An 18119-nucleotide genomic window follows, 5' to 3' on the forward strand; every position below is an offset into this window, starting at 1 on the left:
AAAAATATTTTCCTAACAAATTTTTTTAGAGCATCTATTAACTTTTTTATTTTTTATACAAGATAAAATTCTACTGTAGCCTAATTTAATTGTATATGTGTGTGGAACTTTCTCCTGGAGATTTGAATCCCGACCTTTGCCTCTCCCCCCCCTCCCAACACTCCACAACAAGCACTTATACTTGTGGAGTAATCATCGTACCAAGGATATGTGGTGATTCTATTAACTTTTTCATTATTCCTAGTAGCGTTATAAATTCAAACAAAAACATTGGTGCAGCGAAGCCTCCTGATAAATCACCTCTAAGCTAGTTTAATGTTCTTATTTATTATAGAGGCTCATTTAATGCAATTTAATATATATATATATATATATATTGGTTCTACAAAATTGTGAATTAAATCATGCTTTCTGAAAAAAGTAGAAAGGGGACTGCTTTTTCAAGAAGCACTTTATAGTTAACAGCTTATTTTTTTACCCAACGAACCATAAAGGTTGTATAAGTTTCAAGAAATGCAAGTGATTCCTTCATGTAACTAGTGCATGAGATCCAGGGGGGTACCGGGTGGAGCAGCAAGGGGCCAGAGGCTGCATTGTGGTGTAGTAATTTCTAACCTTTTCCCCACACAACCACACACACAAAATAAATTCATTATATACTTTTGACTTCAACAATTCGCACCATAAATATGAACTCAAAATGTTGGGAACACCGACTTTGATCGGCACATTACTGCAAGATGTCTTGATAGCTAAGCCCTGCACAACCTCATAATGATGGTAGACCTTGGTACTTCACAATTAAAAGCAATAATAACTACCCCACCAAACTTTTCAGATCGGTATCCAATTAAATTCTCATTTCCTTTATGCAATAAATTACTAGCATTTCTACTCCCACATCCCATTTCCATATCCAATCTCTATTGTTGCTTCAAGCAACTGAGATGCTAAAAAACTGCGATGGCATACATCTACATGCCCTGGCTGTTCTTAATCCAAATCCTAGTACTAGTAGGAAAATCCAAAGCTAAAGTTCCAGCAGTCATAGTTTTTGGAGACTCATCTGTGGATTCAGGTAACAATAACCAGATTCAAACGATTGCCAAGAGCAACTTCGTGCCTTATGGTCGTGACTTTTTTGGCGGCCGCCCAACCGGACGCTTCTCCAATGGTCGGATTCCTCCTGACTTCATCTCTGAGGCTTTTGGACTCAAGCCAGCAATACCTGCCTACTTGGATCCAACTTATAATATCTCAGATTTTGCTACTGGAGTTTGCTTTGCTTCTGCAGGAACTGGCTATGATAATGCCACTTCTGATGTGCTAGTAAGTACCAATATGAACTTTCCAATACATACACCTTAACAAATTTTGAATGTTTTTGTTTTTGTTTTTTCTTTTTCAATTCGAGAGTTAGCGGTGGGGAGATTTCAATCTTAAGTGTCTTTGTAGGAAACAGTAAAAAGTATCAACTAGTTGAGTTGCAAGACTTTTGACAACAAATTTGGCATGTTAATTCTATGTGTGCGTAGTATCAATATGCACATCACATTGCACTCTGCACACACTCATGCCTTATTTATCAAATTCTACATAGCAACAAGTAACCCATCAGTCTATGCGTAAGGGCTGTGGTAAATGTCTTCCATCAAAAGTGATAGGTCATGAATTTGAGTTTGGGAATCAACCTCTCAAAAAATAAAATGGAGATAAGATTTACCAATCACAATCTCCCAAATTCCACCAAAAAAGAGTATTACTTTTTCTAGTCCATATGTTAGTGTATTTGTAACTCAACTAGTTGGTACCCCTTGGTAGGAGTGTGTAGCCAACTTGCCAATTTGCCAAAATCAACCCAATCCAACCCAATCCATTGGGTTGGGTCGATTTTTAGGGGTTGGTGAGTTGAATTGGATTGGGTTGGTTTAGGTGCAGGTCAGCAAATTCACAAATCTGTCTAATCCAACCCGACTCACTTATATTTAATATATATTTAAGAAATATGTTATATAATTTTATTATTTACTCTTTTGTTCAACAACTGAGTTGGGATAGAAATATATGATATTCTTCTAACTTTGAAGCACTAATAAAATAGTTTGCGTTGGTTTGGTTCTATGCTCATGTTTATTAGGTTATAAATTTTCTCTTATTTGTATTAGTATTGCTCTAATGCTCAATTAAAAATTTTAAATTAAAAAATATGTCAAATCCATGGATCCAATCAGATCCATGTGAGTTGGGTTGGACCTCCTATGATGGGTTAGGTTGGATTGGAATTTTTTCAACCCAATCATGTTGGGTGTGTATGGGTCGGGCCATCGAATTGAAGAAACCCATCAACCCAACCCATACACATCCCTACGGCCCTACCTCCTGGTATTTTTAAAGAAGACATTTATGGTTTAAATTCTCACTTCCTATTATCTCCCTTGTTATAAGTAATAACAACGGGTTATCTAAAAAATAAACAAACAAGTTTTATTCATGTAATTTATCCCGTTTCAGGGTGTGATACCTCTATGGAAGGAAGTGGAGTACTACAAGGACTACCAAAAGAAATTGAAAGAGTATGCTGGCGATGAGAAGGCAAAAGAAATATTAAGTGAATCTTTATATTTAATTAGTGTAGGAACAAACGACTTCCTTGAGAACTATTACACATTACCAGACCGACAATCCCAATTCACAATCGAACAGTACCAGGATTTTCTAATCGGACTTGCCAATAATTTCATTCACACACTTCATGGTCTAGGAGCTCGAAAAATATCCTTAACTGGGGTTCCTCCAATGGGGTGTTTGCCATTGGAGAGGACAGTAAACATTTTCGATCATGATTGTGTGGAGGAATATAACAATGTGGCCTTGGAATTTAATGGGAAATTGAAGAGTTTGGTGGCAAAGCTTAACAAGGAGCTTCCTGGTCTTAAACTAGTGTTTGCAAATGCATATGACATTTTTCTTCAAATCGTTAAGAAGCCTTCTACATTTGGTAAGTTTTGATTTCGTATACATCATTTTAGTTTTTCTTCCTTCTCATTTTTTCTTGACATTTATTTCATTACTCCTTATTTTGGATCACACCAAAACAACTTTCCAACTGCATAAATTCAGTTAATAATTGCTTCGAGAAACAACTGTGGCCTTGGCCTGTCCATTTATTTAATGACTAGTTCCTAAATGGTCCTACTCCAACGGTAGGCAACCACGGGGAACTTAACAAATTTACATACAGTATATTTTTTTTAAGATACAGAATTATGAACAGCCATAATGGGACCAAGACAAGGGCGATTAATATGTCAGTTGGGAAATCTATATTAAGCCACAATTTCTTTATCACTTCCTTGTTTATTGTTCTAGCAGAAAATTTTAGTAATTTTAGAAAGAAGGAAAGGAAAATTTTATTTTATTTTTTTATTTTTTTTATAATTCCTATTTAATTATTAAATAAACTTGCAAAAGCATGCATTAATGCAATTTGAAATTAAATTTGAGATCTCTTAAGTTTTTCCTTTTTTAGCTAAATTATTTCTTTATCCTTTAAACCATTGGATTGGTTTTGAGAACTTTTTGCTCTTGGTTGCAGGGTTCGACGTTGTGAGTGTGGGATGCTGTGGCACTGGGTTATTTGAGATGAGCTACATGTGTGATCCGCAGAGTCCATTTACATGCTCAGATGCAAATAAATATGTGTTTTGGGATGCTTTCCATCCATCAGAGAAAGCAACTCAGATAATCTCGAATCATTTGATTAAAAATTCTCTAGCTAAGTTTCTGTGATATATATGTTATAGCGTGTGATGTCTGGTTCTCATGCTATGCGTAGAAGAAAATATGGGGCTAATTTTTTATATTTTTATGAAATTAAGTTGAGGGGTTAGGATTTTATTTTCTTAATTTCAGATATATTTAAGCCTTTTGTACTCAACTACTTAGAGTTCTGTTATGGTACTACTTTAATTAAAATATGTTTAGGAATGCTTACTTGGAAAATAAGTTTGTTAGAGGTTTAAATATGCCCTAATTTGTAAACAAAATAGAAGTTTATGTAAGATGGTTTTAGAGAATGTTGTAAATGTATTATAGCATAATTGTTATAGAACTTTATTAGAAATGAGTTCATCATAAAAAACAATAATTATAAATTGCACACACAAATCCATTATAATTATTCAATTGAAGTAATGAGGAAAAAAAAAAACAACAACTGATGAAGTGTGAATTCGTCAGCCAATGCGTGTAAACAGAAATGATCTCCGGCCTCCTGCAAGTATGTACCCTCGAATGTGGTCACCGGTGTGGTGCCTGCCACAACGTCTCCGATGCCAAAATCAGTATTGGAAATTATCTAAGAAAGGGCAATGTAATGTATCTGGGAAATTTTACAGTAACTATCTCAATGTGCACATACCTTTTTCTTGGGCATTTGAGGGCTTTATATATATTGTTGTAGCCTCTAGCCATTGGGTAATTATGGTGGTTCTTAATATCCTTCTGGGTAACGTTTTCTGGCCTCATCATGTTGCTTTAATTCTGTCCCAACGGTCTATACAACTGGTTTTGTAACCGTCCATGGCATTGAATGAGATGTTTAACTTCGTCAGTGAAGTGGATACTCGTCACTGCAGGCTTGTCTCGTTGGTCCAAATTACCTCGTCTATACTTGACTTCGTCAGTCCATCAGTTGCCCCCGGATTCCGTGGTCGTCATGACATGTCGTGTTGACCAGGGAAGGTGAAAGGTTTCTGAGTTGTAAGCGATTGGGTTTTTTAGCCGTATTAAATGCGCTGTGGCGGCTCTTTTGGGTTGTGGCCTACGTGGCACATTTTGATTGGGGGAGTTAATGCTGTATATGATGGGTTTCATTGATTTTCCCGCTGGTTTTTCAGCTTCCCAATCCTTGGTTTTAAACTTCCCCTCTTCTCATCTTTCCCTTCTCACTTTTTCGAAAAAACACCTTAATTATTGCTCTGGCCCTCTTCTTCTCCACCTCTCTTTTCTCGGCGATTTTTCCTTCCGATTAGTGTGCAGTGCAACAGTTTTCTTCTTCGAGGTATGTTCTTCTTTCTGCTTCTTTTTATCTTGCCTATTCGCATTGTTGTACATTTCTGATCTTGTATTTTTTATTTCCTTGCTGTTTTTCTTCTGTCTGGCTTCTCTTTGGCTTTGGGGTATTTAGATTCTTCTTTATTTTTTTGCGTTTTCTAGCTTCCCATGTTCAATAGCTCTAAAGTTAGATTAGATTGCCCTTCAATTTCATTTCTTTTTGCTCGATTAGGGGGGGGCTTTAGGAACTTTCCCACATCTTGAAAATTTTGTTTACGAGGGCAATAGTTTGGTCGTTGCGTTGTCTGATTTGCTGCCTCTACTGCGTCAATCAGTTGATTGGTATAAAAATTTAGTGAAGGAGGGTAGGACGATGTCAGAGGTCAGGTCTAGTGAGCTCGAGACTGGGTTATCGTCTAGCGGTAACCCAATAGAGGAGGATACAGCCCTTTCCAACCCTCGGGAGGTTAGGGCTTTTTATGCCCTGGAGGAGGAGTGTGGGCTGGACGCAGATACTCTGGGTAGATTTAGGGATAGGTTCCAGTTCCCAGATCGGGTTAGGGTTCGTCTGCCCGGTGAGGTGGATCGGGCCTGCCACTTCTTCCCCAAGGAGGTATGTTTCTACGAATCTGCCTTCATCTGTGGGTTGAGGTTCCCGGTCCATCCTTTCCTGATAGAGCTTTTGGACCGTTTCGGTATCGCTCCCGGGCAGCTAATGCTTAACTCGTGGAGGATTTTGGTGAGTTTTATGGGAATTTGGTTGGCTGCCAATGACGGGGATATGCTCAGGGTTGACGAGCTTGTTTACCTTTACCGTCTGAAAGCCTCTAAGGAGCATGGGTATTATGAGTTGGTGCCTTGGGAGAGAAAGACTAGGATCGTCAAGGGGTTGCCGTCCTCTTTCAGGTACTGGAAATCCAGGTTCTTTTTTGTGTCTAGGGACGATTTTGAGACATCCTCAGGCGAGTTGTGGGGTGATCTCCCAAGGTTACGTCGTCGGTGGGAAACCCCGACTTTAGGTGCGTCAATATTTCTTCTTTGTCTTTTGAATTCTGTCGTGCTTACAACTATGGCTGCTAAATTCTTCTTCTTCTTTCCTCTTTTTTTTTTTTTTTTTTTTTTTTTTTTTTTTTAGAAGGGTAGGCATTTGTCCGTCGCTCTAGAGATGAACCTATTGAGGGCTGCAATCCTTCCTGTCAGCTTCTGGACGTCCTTGACGATCTTGGGTGAGGTCATATTGATTATTGCTTGTACCTTCTCTGGATTCGCCTCAATTCCCTTCTGGGACACCATAAATCCTAGGAATTTCCCCGAAGCTACGCCAAAGACACATTTACTGGGGTTCAGCTTCATATGATATTGCTTGAGAGTAGCAAATGTCTCTTTAAGGTCATCCAGATGGGTGAGTTCCTCCTTGCTCTTGACGAGCATGTCGTCTACGTATACTTCCATGTTCCTGCCTATTTGCTTGCTGAACATTTTATTTACCAATCTTTGATAAGTGGCACCGGCATTCTTTAGTCTGAAGGGCATTACCTTATAGCAATAGAGCCCTTGGCTTGTGATGAAGGTTGTTTTCTCCTGATCTTGCTCTGCCATTTTTATCTGGTTGTATCCGGAGAAAGCGTCCATGAACGTCAGAAGCTTGTGCCCGGCTGTGGAGTCTACCAACTGGTCTATTCTTGGGAGGGGGAAGCTGTCCTTCGGGCATGCTTTATTCAAGTCTGTGAAGTCTACGCACATTCTCCACTTCATATTTGCTTTTTTCACCAGGACGACATTTGCGAGCCAGTCTGGGTAATATACTTCGCGGATAAAGCCGGCAGCCAAGAGCTTATTAACTTCGTCAGTAACCGCTTGATCCCTTTCTGGTGCGAAAACTCTTCGTCTCTGTTTTACAGGCTTCCTTTCCGGGTCTACGTTCAGCCTGTGTTGGATGACTTCTGGGGATATGCCTGGCATGTCATCATGGCTCCAAGCAAAGACGTCTAAGTTTTCTTTAAGAAATTGAACTAGCTTTGTCCTCATCTCAGGACTTAAGGTCGTCCCTATCCTGGTTGTCTTATTTGGTTCTTCATCGGATAATTCTACTGTCTCCAAGGCCTCCATTTTTTCTTTCTCTTTTTCTTCGATCGTCCATGTATGGTTCTCCTTTGCGCCCACGACGGTCTGGTAACACTCTCGAGCTAAGACTTGGTCTCCTTTGACTTCTCTTACCCCATTCTCCGTTGGGAATTTTATCTTCAGGCAATAGGTTGACGTGGATGATTTTCACTTGTTGAGCGCTGGTCTTCCAATGATTACATTGTAAGTCGAGGGACAATCCACCACCAAGAAGTCCAGATCACAGGTCAACTGTTTCGGGTAGGTTCCCACTGTCACCGTCAACGTCACTATGCCCTTGGGGTTTACCCTGTCTCCACTGAAGTTGACAAGTGGGGAGTCAAACGGGCACAATCTTTTTGGATCCAGTTTCAGCTGCTGGAACGCAGGGAAGTAAATGATGTCAGCAGAGCTCCCATTGTCCACGAGGATCCTCTTTGTGTTGAACCCTTCTATTGTAAGTGTTATGACCAGGGGGTCATTGTGAGGTTATTTCACTCCCCTAGCATCTCCTTTATTGAAAATCATGTCCTGATAAGTTCGTCTCTGTTTCAACGGGGTGTCATGTGGACTCTATTCACCTATCGTTGATATGCTTTCTTGAGGGACCTGAATGACCCACCTGCCATGGGTCCTCTTGCGATTGTCTGTATTTCCCCTATCACATTTTAAGGGGGCTGGTACTGGCGGTTATTTCCCCAGAGGTGGACTCGCGCTGACCCTTGTTTCCATCTCGGAATCTACTATGTTCCCTTCTCTTGACGAACTTCTGTAGCTTTCCCCTCTGTATTAACTCCTCAATCTGTTCTTTGAGGTCTCGACAATCCTTAATGTAATGGCCGTGGTCCTTGTGAAATTGGCAATATTTATTATTATCACAGACGTTATGGGATGAGTGCAATGGTCGCGGCCACTTAAGGTAATGCTCGCCCTTAATCTCCATCAAGATTTTATCGACTGGCATAACGAGAGGGGTAAATTTTACCGCTTGCGGCCCTTTGTCATCCTTCCTTCTGATTCCGTCACTGGTCCGACGATTTGGGCGCTCCCACTTTTGCCCTCTACGGTCATCATCTTTCCTTTCTTCTTTGTCTCTGGGTCTCCCTCCATCCCTGATGGCAGCTAATGCGTCTTCGGCGTTCATGTACTTCTGTGCATTCAGGAGCATTTCGGCCATCGTTTTTGGGGGATTCTTTGCGAGTGACGAAACAAGTTCTCTGGATCTCAACCCTGCCTTGAAGGTCGTCAGTTGCACCTTATCGTCTGCGTCGTCCACTTCCAGCGTTTCGCGAGTGAAGCGTTGCACGTATAACCTTAGAATTTCCTTTTCTCCCTGCCTGATGGTAAGTAAATGATCCGCGGTTCTCTTAGGACGCTGTCCTCCAATGAAGTGACGAAATAAGGCATTGCTCAGCTGCTCGAAGTTGTCTATGGACGACGTTGGCAGCTTCGTGAACCATTCCCTTGCAGCTCCTTTGAGGGTGGTGGGGAAGGAGCGACATAGTATCTCATCTGGGGGCTGCTGAAGCCCTAGGGTCGTCTTAAAAGTATTCAGATGATCCTGAGGGTCCTTTAGCCCATCGAATGGTTCAAGCTGGGGCAGCCGAAATTTCGACGGTACTAGACACTCAAGTACTGCTGGGGTGAACGGCGAATCTGTTGCCCTAACCATTCGGTCTACACTTCGATCTGTTTTCTCCTTGATGGCGTTTCTGAGTTCGTCCATCTCCCGCCTCATCTCTTGGAGAAGGTCCGAGTTGTGCTCGGTTGGAGTAGCGGGCCTTTGATGGTCACTTCTTCTGTGGCTGTCTCCCTCATCGTTTTGGTTCCTTTTAGATCGATTCTCTTCTTGTTGAAGTCGTAGTTTCAACTCCTGATTTTGTCTGGTCAGTTCTTCAACAGTGGCTGCGAGGGCTTGAACTTGTTGAGCTAAGGCTGCAGAATCCGGATTAGACTCCATGTGAGACTATTTTTCTGTATTGAACACGAAAATGTCGATTCCCACAGACGGCGCCAAACTGATGAAGTGTGAATTCGTCAGCCAATGCGTGTAGACAGAAATGATCTCCGGTCTCCTGCAAGTATGTACCCTCGAATGTGGTCACCAATGTGGTGCCTGCCACAACGTCTCCGATGCCAAAGTCAGTATTGAAAATTATCTAAGAAAGGGCAATGTAATGTATCTGGGAAATTTTATAGTAACTATCTCAATGTGCACATACCTTTTTCTTGGGCATTTGAGGGCTTTATATATATTGTTGTAGCCTCTAGCCGTTAGGTAATTATGGTGGTTCTTAATATCCTTCTGGGTAACGTTTTCTGGCCTCATCATGTTACTTTAATTCTGTCCCAACAGTCTGTACAACTGGTTTTGTAACCGTCCATGGCATTGAATGAGATGTTTAACTTCGTCAGTGAAGTGGAAACTCGTCACTGCAGGCTTGTCTCGTTGGTCCAAATTACCTCGTCTATGCTTGACTTTGTCAGTCCATCAACAACAACAACGACTTTAGAGGAATATTATAGAATAAAAGTTGATATAGAATATGTCCTTCTCTTTCTTCTTAATTCTAAAACAAAATACATATCCCAAACACTCATAGTTAATCACATCATTTACAAAACGCACAAATCCACAAGATTTGACCTTTACATCGAAATCGTAATTGCCATTATCATTCAATATAAAATGTAAGCCCCCATTCTTTGGTTGTAGCCAACTCATATAAGTTGGGATTAGATGAGACAACAGTGTTAGAGTTAGGTAGGTGTCGTCGAAAGATTAAAGGTAAATAATATCATTTTTAGTCTGTGTATTTGACATGGAATAGCATGAAAAGTTATGGGTAGATATATAATGATGTAGAAGTGCAAGAGGTAAAAATTGTGAATTAAAATGCAAAGAGTTTTGTGTGTATGTGTAAAGAATAAAAAATCTTGAAACATTGAATCAAAGGATACAAAGAATATTTATTTTTTAATTAGAAAAATCTTGAAACATTAAACTAAATGAAACAAAAAGTCAATATTTAATTTGTTCTTATCTCTGATGTGGTACCTGAATATTTCAATTCTTTTTGCATAAAATGCCTCACTTGGCAAAACGGATCTTATGCTTTCTCATATGAGGGCCCTGCTTTTTTATATAAATATATATATATATATATATATATATATATATATATATATATAATATATAATATATATATAGGTTATGAGATGAAGAAGCAGCCGTGTGTGAGAGAGAATTAGAGAATTCCTAAAACCTAGCAGCAACCGCATAAGAAGAAGAATAGTGTTTTCTTGTCTTGTGGGTGAGAGAGAGTGCTAGGGTGTAATTGGGATTTGGGTTTCTTGAGAGTGTTCTTGTGCACTATTGTATCTCCCTATTTTATAGTGAAATTTCTCCGTCGTCTCCGTGGAGGTAGGCAGTTTGCCGAACCACGTAAATTCTTGTGTTTTTGTGTGTGCTTGTTATTTAATTTCCGCTTATTTATTGTTATTGATTGGAGTCCTGGGGTGCTATCTGCACAACAAGTGGTATCAGAGCCAGGTTAGGATTCAATCCTTTGAACACAATAAAGATGTCAAGCACAAAGTATGATGTAGAGAAGTTTTGTGGCAAGGGAAATTTTTCTCTTTGGCAAAGGCGGATGAAGGATCTCCTAATTCAACAAGGAGTTCACAAGGCCTTGCTTGGGAAGGAGAAGAAACCGGAAACGATGGAGGATGTAGAATGGGTAGAGATGGATGAGAAAGCAGCTAGCGCTATTCGTCTAAACCTAGGTGATGAGGTCATTCACAACATCCTAGAAGCAAAGACCGCAAAGGAGGTTTGGGAAAAACTAGAAGGTCTTTATATGAGAAAGAANATCGACTGGCATAACGAGAGGGGTAAATTTTACCGCTTGCGGCCCTTTGTCATCCTTCCTTCTGATTCCGTCACTGGTCCGACGATTTGGGCGCTCCCACTTTTGCCCTCTACGGTCATCATCTTTCCTTTCTTCTTTGTCTCTGGGTCTCCCTCCATCCCTGATGGCAGCTAATGCGTCTTCGGCGTTCATGTACTTCTGTGCATTCAGGAGCATTTCGGCCATCGTTTTTGGGGGATTCTTTGCGAGTGACGAAACAAGTTCTCTGGATCTCAACCCTGCCTTGAAGGTCGTCAGTTGCACCTTATCGTCTGCGTCGTCCACTTCCAGCGTTTCGCGAGTGAAGCGTTGCACGTATAACCTTAGAATTTCCTTTTCTCCCTGCCTGATGGTAAGTAAATGATCCGCGGTTCTCTTAGGACGCTGTCCTCCAATGAAGTGACGAAATAAGGCATTGCTCAGCTGCTCGAAGTTGTCTATGGACGACGTTGGCAGCTTCGTGAACCATTCCCTTGCAGCTCCTTTGAGGGTGGTGGGGAAGGAGCGACATAGTATCTCATCTGGGGGCTGCTGAAGCCCTAGGGTCGTCTTAAAAGTATTCAGATGATCCTGAGGGTCCTTTAGCCCATCGAATGGTTCAAGCTGGGGCAGCCGAAATTTCGACGGTACTAGACACTCAAGTACTGCTGGGGTGAACGGCGAATCTGTTGCCCTAACCATTCGGTCTACACTTCGATCTGTTTTCTCCTTGATGGCGTTTCTGAGTTCGTCCATCTCCCGCCTCATCTCTTGGAGAAGGTCCGAGTTGTGCTCGGTTGGAGTAGCGGGCCTTTGATGGTCACTTCTTCTGTGGCTGTCTCCCTCATCGTTTTGGTTCCTTTTAGATCGATTCTCTTCTTGTTGAAGTCGTAGTTTCAACTCCTGATTTTGTCTGGTCAGTTCTTCAACAGTGGCTGCGAGGGCTTGAACTTGTTGAGCTAAGGCTGCAGAATCCGGATTAGACTCCATGTGAGACTATTTTTCTGTATTGAACACGAAAATGTCGATTCCCACAGACGGCGCCAAACTGATGAAGTGTGAATTCGTCAGCCAATGCGTGTAGACAGAAATGATCTCCGGTCTCCTGCAAGTATGTACCCTCGAATGTGGTCACCAATGTGGTGCCTGCCACAACGTCTCCGATGCCAAAGTCAGTATTGAAAATTATCTAAGAAAGGGCAATGTAATGTATCTGGGAAATTTTATAGTAACTATCTCAATGTGCACATACCTTTTTCTTGGGCATTTGAGGGCTTTATATATATTGTTGTAGCCTCTAGCCGTTAGGTAATTATGGTGGTTCTTAATATCCTTCTGGGTAACGTTTTCTGGCCTCATCATGTTACTTTAATTCTGTCCCAACAGTCTGTACAACTGGTTTTGTAACCGTCCATGGCATTGAATGAGATGTTTAACTTCGTCAGTGAAGTGGAAACTCGTCACTGCAGGCTTGTCTCGTTGGTCCAAATTACCTCGTCTATGCTTGACTTTGTCAGTCCCATCAACAACAACAACGACTTTAGAGGAATATTATAGAATAAAAGTTGATATAGAATATGTCCTTCTCTTTCTTCTTAATTCTAAAACAAAATACATATCCCAAACACTCATAGTTAATCACATCATTTACAAAACGCACAAATCCACAAGATTTGACCTTTACATCGAAATCGTAATTGCCATTATCATTCAATATAAAATGTAAGCCCCCATTCTTTGGTTGTAGCCAACTCATATAAGTTGGGATTAGATGAGACAACAGTGTTAGAGTTAGGTAGGTGTCGTCGAAAGATTAAAGGTAAATAATATCATTTTTAGTCTGTGTATTTGACATGGAATAGCATGAAAAGTTATGGGTAGATATATAATGATGTAGAAGTGCAAGAGGTAAAAATTGTGAATTAAAATGCAAAGAGTTTTGTGTGTATGTGTAAAGAATAAAAAATCTTGAAACATTGAATCAAAGGATACAAAGAATATTTATTTTTTAATTAGAAAAATCTTGAAACATTAAACTAAATGAAACAAAAAGTCAATATTTAATTTGTTCTTATCTCTGATGTGGTACCTGAATATTTCAATTCTTTTTGCATAAAATGCCTCACTTGGCAAAACGGATCTTATGCTTTCTCATATGAGGGCCCTGCTTTTTTATATATATATATATATATATATATATATATATATATATATATATATATATATTAATATTGATTACTATCAATTTATCTTCTTTGGTATGTGAATTCTTGAATTCATAATCTCCCTCTCTTTTTTCCTCCGTATTGAATGAGCCCTTTATGGATTTGAATGACCCCGTTTTGGATTTAAAGGTCACATCTAGCTAGAAATAAATCAAACTTTTTCATGCTTTCTATTCAGCACCAAGGATATCAAAGCTTGTTCGTAATATGGTGAAAGATAATGTGGAGGACAACCACCAATTGACAATGATTGTGGTTTGCGCTTGCGGAGTGTAGTTGTGCAGGCATTCAAGGTGACAACCACTCTATTGACAATGATTGCCGTTATGCAAAAGTTCCAAAATATTTCAAGCTACAACTGTATCTAGTAAATTTGAAAACAATATAATCTATTTGTGGGAACGACATACATCTCACATCAAAATACACTGATTTTCTTGGAGTAGAAACTTTTGGTGTTGTCTTCAATCATTTGTTGATTGATTTTGCAAATCAATTAAAAGCCAATGAGAAGAAATTTTTTGTTATTCTCTCTAAAGAAATACACTAGTTCCAAAACTGGATCGTATTAGTCAAACTGCATCCGATTGTTGTGTTTCGGAATTTACATACGTCCATGTACTAGTTGGGCTCTCTATTTAATAGATAAGTTTTTGGGTTAGATTCACTAACATTTTATCAACGATTAGAGCTGGGTTTGTTTGTTCTTGCCAATTAAGCCTATTTGTCTTTGTTCTGGTGAATTATAAGGATTCCTGTATCAGTTGTATGAGTAATAGTAATACTACCAGTTGGGATTCTCTACCTACTAGCTTACTGAACGTGCAGTGTTAGAAAAATCCCAAATGAGTTTGTTTTCATTTGGAACTTGATATGGGTATATGTACTAATTTTGCCTCTCTACCATTGCTTGCTACAACCTTCGAACCCCAACTTCTTTGCCATTACATATTCCAAATTGCTCCACACTTCTCTCACTCCTATCCTATGAGTTCTCTTCAAAAAAGTACCACCAATTCCAGATTGACATGCTTCACACCTAAATTTAAATTTTTTTGGGAACTGAATCTACTTGGTTGGAAATTACACTTGTTTTCACTTTACAAGATGGACTTTCTCCCTTCCTTTGGAGATGCCAACCTATCCTCCTTGGGGTTTTCTAGGCAATTGGCACCGAGTAGCAAGAAACCTTTAGGACAAGAGCTCTAGTAGCTTCTTTATACATACCCTAATGGACTACCAGCAAAATACACCTTGCCTTATTCATCATAGCTTGAATCCTCCAACACTCAATTTCCTCACTGCCAATTAGCCTCCAGTCTGAGACTCTCAATTCATACCAAAAATGAAATATTAACTACTGTTGCTAAACATCTATTTAGATATTGTTTACATAATTGTGCATTCTCCAAGGGACAAATATAAAACCTGCATTACAGAAGAAATTTCCAGAATTTATTCCTCATTTAAGTTGCCGAAAATTACAGCCAAAATGCATACACTAGACAATTTATATAAACATATTTCAGCATTCATGTCTTTGTACATTGAACTGATGGTTTGTGTGACACATGAAGCTTCCATGCATGACAATATCTTAGAATTTGTCCACAAATTTTGTAAAAATAGTATAACCAACCATGGCTCTAGCAACTACCTTATTCTTGGAAGAAAAATAGTATTGTGGTTTGTGGATGAACATTACATCAAAGACTATATTCTCATGCAGCAGCTGGTTCAGAAACTCGCTTGGTTTCAAGCGTCTTCTCATATTCCTCGATGGACTTGAAGAGCTCGGAGAAGTTACCCTTTCCAAATCCTCCACATCCACCTTTTTGGTATTCCTTCCCTTCCTCATCCTTGAGCATGCATCCTACTCTCTGAATTATCTCTATGAAGATGGTTGGCCTGTCCATATGATTAACCAAAACCAATCAATCCAAAATAATGTAAACAGGGCAAAACAGAACAACTAAAAAAAAAAATGAAATTATGTTGAAATTGCTATAATTATTACAAGTTTAAATCCCAACTACATGTGAACTCTGCCACTATGTTTGGTTCACCAATCTCCACTAAAGAAAGGAAAAGAACCAAAAGAAATAGATAAGAAAGTTGTGGGAGGGGGTATCTACACCACGTGGATTGCAGGCCGAAGAAAGACTATTGGAGCAGCAACTTAAGAGGATGGGATTAGGCCCAAGTCTCAGTATCATAAGCCCAAAGGCCAAAGAAGAGCAGAATCACCCAAGCTACCAGCCAAGGTGACCTGAGAATCCCTTAGCCAGGGAAAGCTACAGCAGTATTGCTGAGGTTGAAGTCTCAGCCCAGAATTCTCGCTGAGGACACTAAAAAACAGCACAAAGCCTAAAGCAATAGTTACCTCCGCGTTAATTAGATGTTCCTGCCTAATGTCAGCGCATTGAATGATGAATGACCCGCCTGAACTGTAAGGACACCCCAAAATTCTTCTTTCATGATCAAAAAGTAAGAGAAGAAGTGTCTGATGGGACTAGCTTCCTCTGAGATCCAGCCAGATAATGAACAGCTGGAAAAGGAGGAGAAGGGGGAAGATAAAAGGAGGACCTAACCCACAGAAGAAGGGGGTTCCAGTTTTAGAATAGAAAAAGAGAGAGGAAAGACTTTGTAATAGCTTAAGTTCATCTTTTGTATCTCGGCTAAGGCCATTTCTTAATGAAACATACTCAGTTCACCCATCTTGGTCTTCAATCTTTCTCCAATCTTCCCATTGTAAATTACCTTCTCTTTCCTCATAAAATAGTTGTGTTGATCTTAATCATCTAGTTTGTTCTTTTTTATTGGTGTTTTTGACCCCCCACAAAAATAATTTAAAATATTCCTCAAAAATCCATCTAAAGTCACCTCTACATAAAAGGTGAGATTTGGAGGGAAAGTCCATCGCAAGAACAAAAACATACCACAAATATCTTTTCTTTTAACATTCTCCACATAACTAATCAAGCAAAAAATAAACCCATAACTTTCTATTCTTTCAATTTACATTCTTTTCTCTTTTTCACCTTTTCAATAAAAAGTGAAGCAATCAAGGTGGGGGCAAAAGGTTACCAGCCAAGGTTACACTTGGGACCATGTTAACCACCACATACAAAATTAACCACCAAAACTACATTCAAAACACAATCTACTATTTCATTTTCATTTTCAATTTTCACTCCAAGATGGTTGCTTTTTAACCCACCTATTTCCAATTTTTGGTTCAAATGTGAAAAATGATCTCTAAAGTTTGGAAACAAATTAAAAATGCAGCAGCAATAGTGAATATAGAGTTAAAGAGTTAAATTAGTTGTTGCATAAAATACCTATCACCAACAGGTTTGGTGAAGATTTGGAGCAAGGTCCCCTGATCATCCCTATCAACCAAGATCCCCAACTCCTCACACTCCTTAATCTGCTCATCTGTCAACACATCCCCAGCCCTGTTCTTCAGATTCTTGTAATACGTTGGCGGCGGCGACGGCATGAACTCGAAACCCCCAACTCCACTCCTCTGCCTCATCTCCCTCAGTGTACTGAATATGTTCTCGCTCACCAGTGCCAAATGCTGCACTCCAGCTCCTTCGTTGTGCTCCAGGTATGTCTGTATCTGGCTCTTCCTTTTCGTCCCGTACACCGGCTCGTTCATCGGTATCAGAACCGTTTCCTCGTTGTTCGCCAAAACGACGGAGTTCAATCCGCTCTCGCTCGTCCCGACGTCCTCCGCCGTGAATTCGGCGAACTCGTGGAATCCGGTGAAGGTTTTTACGTAGGATACGGCGGCGGCGAGATCGGACACGTTGCCGACGGCGTGGTCTAGCCGTCGGATTCCGAAATCTAGCGACGGAAACGACGAGGTCGCGTCCACGGCCTCGAATTTGGGGAGGAACAAGGAGTCGGAGGTGGATTTGGAGCTGACGTAGCGCAAAACGACGTCGCCGTAGAGGTGGACTTCGGAGAGAGTGGTCGTCTGGTCCTTGTCGAGGTGGGCGGGAGGGGAGACGGGCGCGGCGCCGTGGGAGACGCTGACGTGGAAGGCGGAAACGGCGTCGTCGACCTCGACGGCGATGGCGCGAACGCCGAGGCCGTGCTTGGACGCGAAGTCGAGACACGCAGCGCGATCGAAGGTGGGGATGGAGGACGTGGCTGCGGGGGCCACGTTTTCCATGGTGGCTAGAGAAGGAGAATACGGAGCCGTGAAGAGGAAGCTGAGCTGGCCGGAGCGGAGGAGATAGGATGCGTGGGTCAAGTTACCCGTGGATAAATCCGACTTGGCTACGATGGGCATGCCCAAGCCCCATGAGAATCTTCGGGCCGTGTTGGTGGCGTCCGTGCACCAGAACTCCACGTGGTGGAACCGGTTGACCTTGAAACGGTCGGATTTCGGGTTGGCCCGGACGAAGTTGGTGAATCCGACGAGTTTGAACCCGGTTTCGTCCGGATTGTTGCCCATTGTTGTTGGTTGTTGGTTTCGGGTAACGTTGGGTTTACGGGGCAGAGTGAGTGGGAAATGATTGGGTGGTGGAATAGTAATATGGCGGAGAGTGAGTGGGTTTAAATAGAGATGGTGGAATTGGGTTTTGGAATGTGGGTTTGGAAAGATTGGATTAAGCGAGTGAAGTCCGCACGTAAGCGTTATGGTCAACATGGGCTGAGATTTTGCTTGTGGATGGAATAATGATCGGATGACGTGGAAGGTTTATCAAGGATTCACGGTAAGCAATGACTCCTATTCTTTGTTTCTAGACTTTTAGTCTTATCGGAGAAATTATGAGTAATATTTGGAAAAAAGTATCGTGGTCTATTATTTCATTAAAAAAATTTTATATAT

The 18119-nt window shown here is 40.7% G+C and overlaps 3 protein-coding genes across 3 annotated transcripts; 1 reads left to right on the forward strand and 2 right to left on the reverse strand.

Moving 5' to 3' along the window:
* The first annotated feature begins 900 nt into the window (after positions 1 to 900).
* LOC112006451 (GDSL esterase/lipase At2g42990) lies at positions 901 to 4105 on the forward strand. Its single transcript, XM_024038723.2, has 3 exons — positions 901 to 1329; positions 2512 to 2998; positions 3596 to 4105. The coding sequence occupies exons 1-3, from the start codon at positions 964 to 966 to the stop codon at positions 3787 to 3789; spliced, it is 1047 nt and encodes a 348-aa protein (XP_023894491.1). The 5' UTR covers positions 901 to 963; the 3' UTR covers positions 3790 to 4105.
* Positions 4106 to 7819: 3714 nt separating this feature from the next.
* Positions 7820 to 9118, reverse strand: LOC136066199 (uncharacterized). Its single transcript, XM_065770111.1, has one exon. The coding sequence runs from the start codon at positions 9116 to 9118 to the stop codon at positions 7820 to 7822; it is 1299 nt and encodes a 432-aa protein (XP_065626183.1).
* Positions 9119 to 14706: 5588 nt separating this feature from the next.
* Positions 14707 to 17902, reverse strand: LOC112006425 (4-hydroxyphenylpyruvate dioxygenase). The gene is made up of 2 exons (XM_024038689.2): positions 16615 to 17902; positions 14707 to 15181 (listed from the first exon to the last, which is right to left on the reverse strand). The coding sequence occupies exons 1-2, from the start codon at positions 17739 to 17741 to the stop codon at positions 14995 to 14997; spliced, it is 1314 nt and encodes a 437-aa protein (XP_023894457.1). The 5' UTR covers positions 17742 to 17902; the 3' UTR covers positions 14707 to 14994.
* Between the last annotated feature and the right edge of the window lie 217 nt (positions 17903 to 18119).

Source organism: Quercus suber, unplaced genomic scaffold (genome assembly GCF_002906115.3).
Source record: "Quercus suber isolate HL8 unplaced genomic scaffold, Cork oak 2.0 scaffold_3B, whole genome shotgun sequence".
Taxonomy (NCBI): Eukaryota; Viridiplantae; Streptophyta; class Magnoliopsida; order Fagales; family Fagaceae; genus Quercus; species Quercus suber.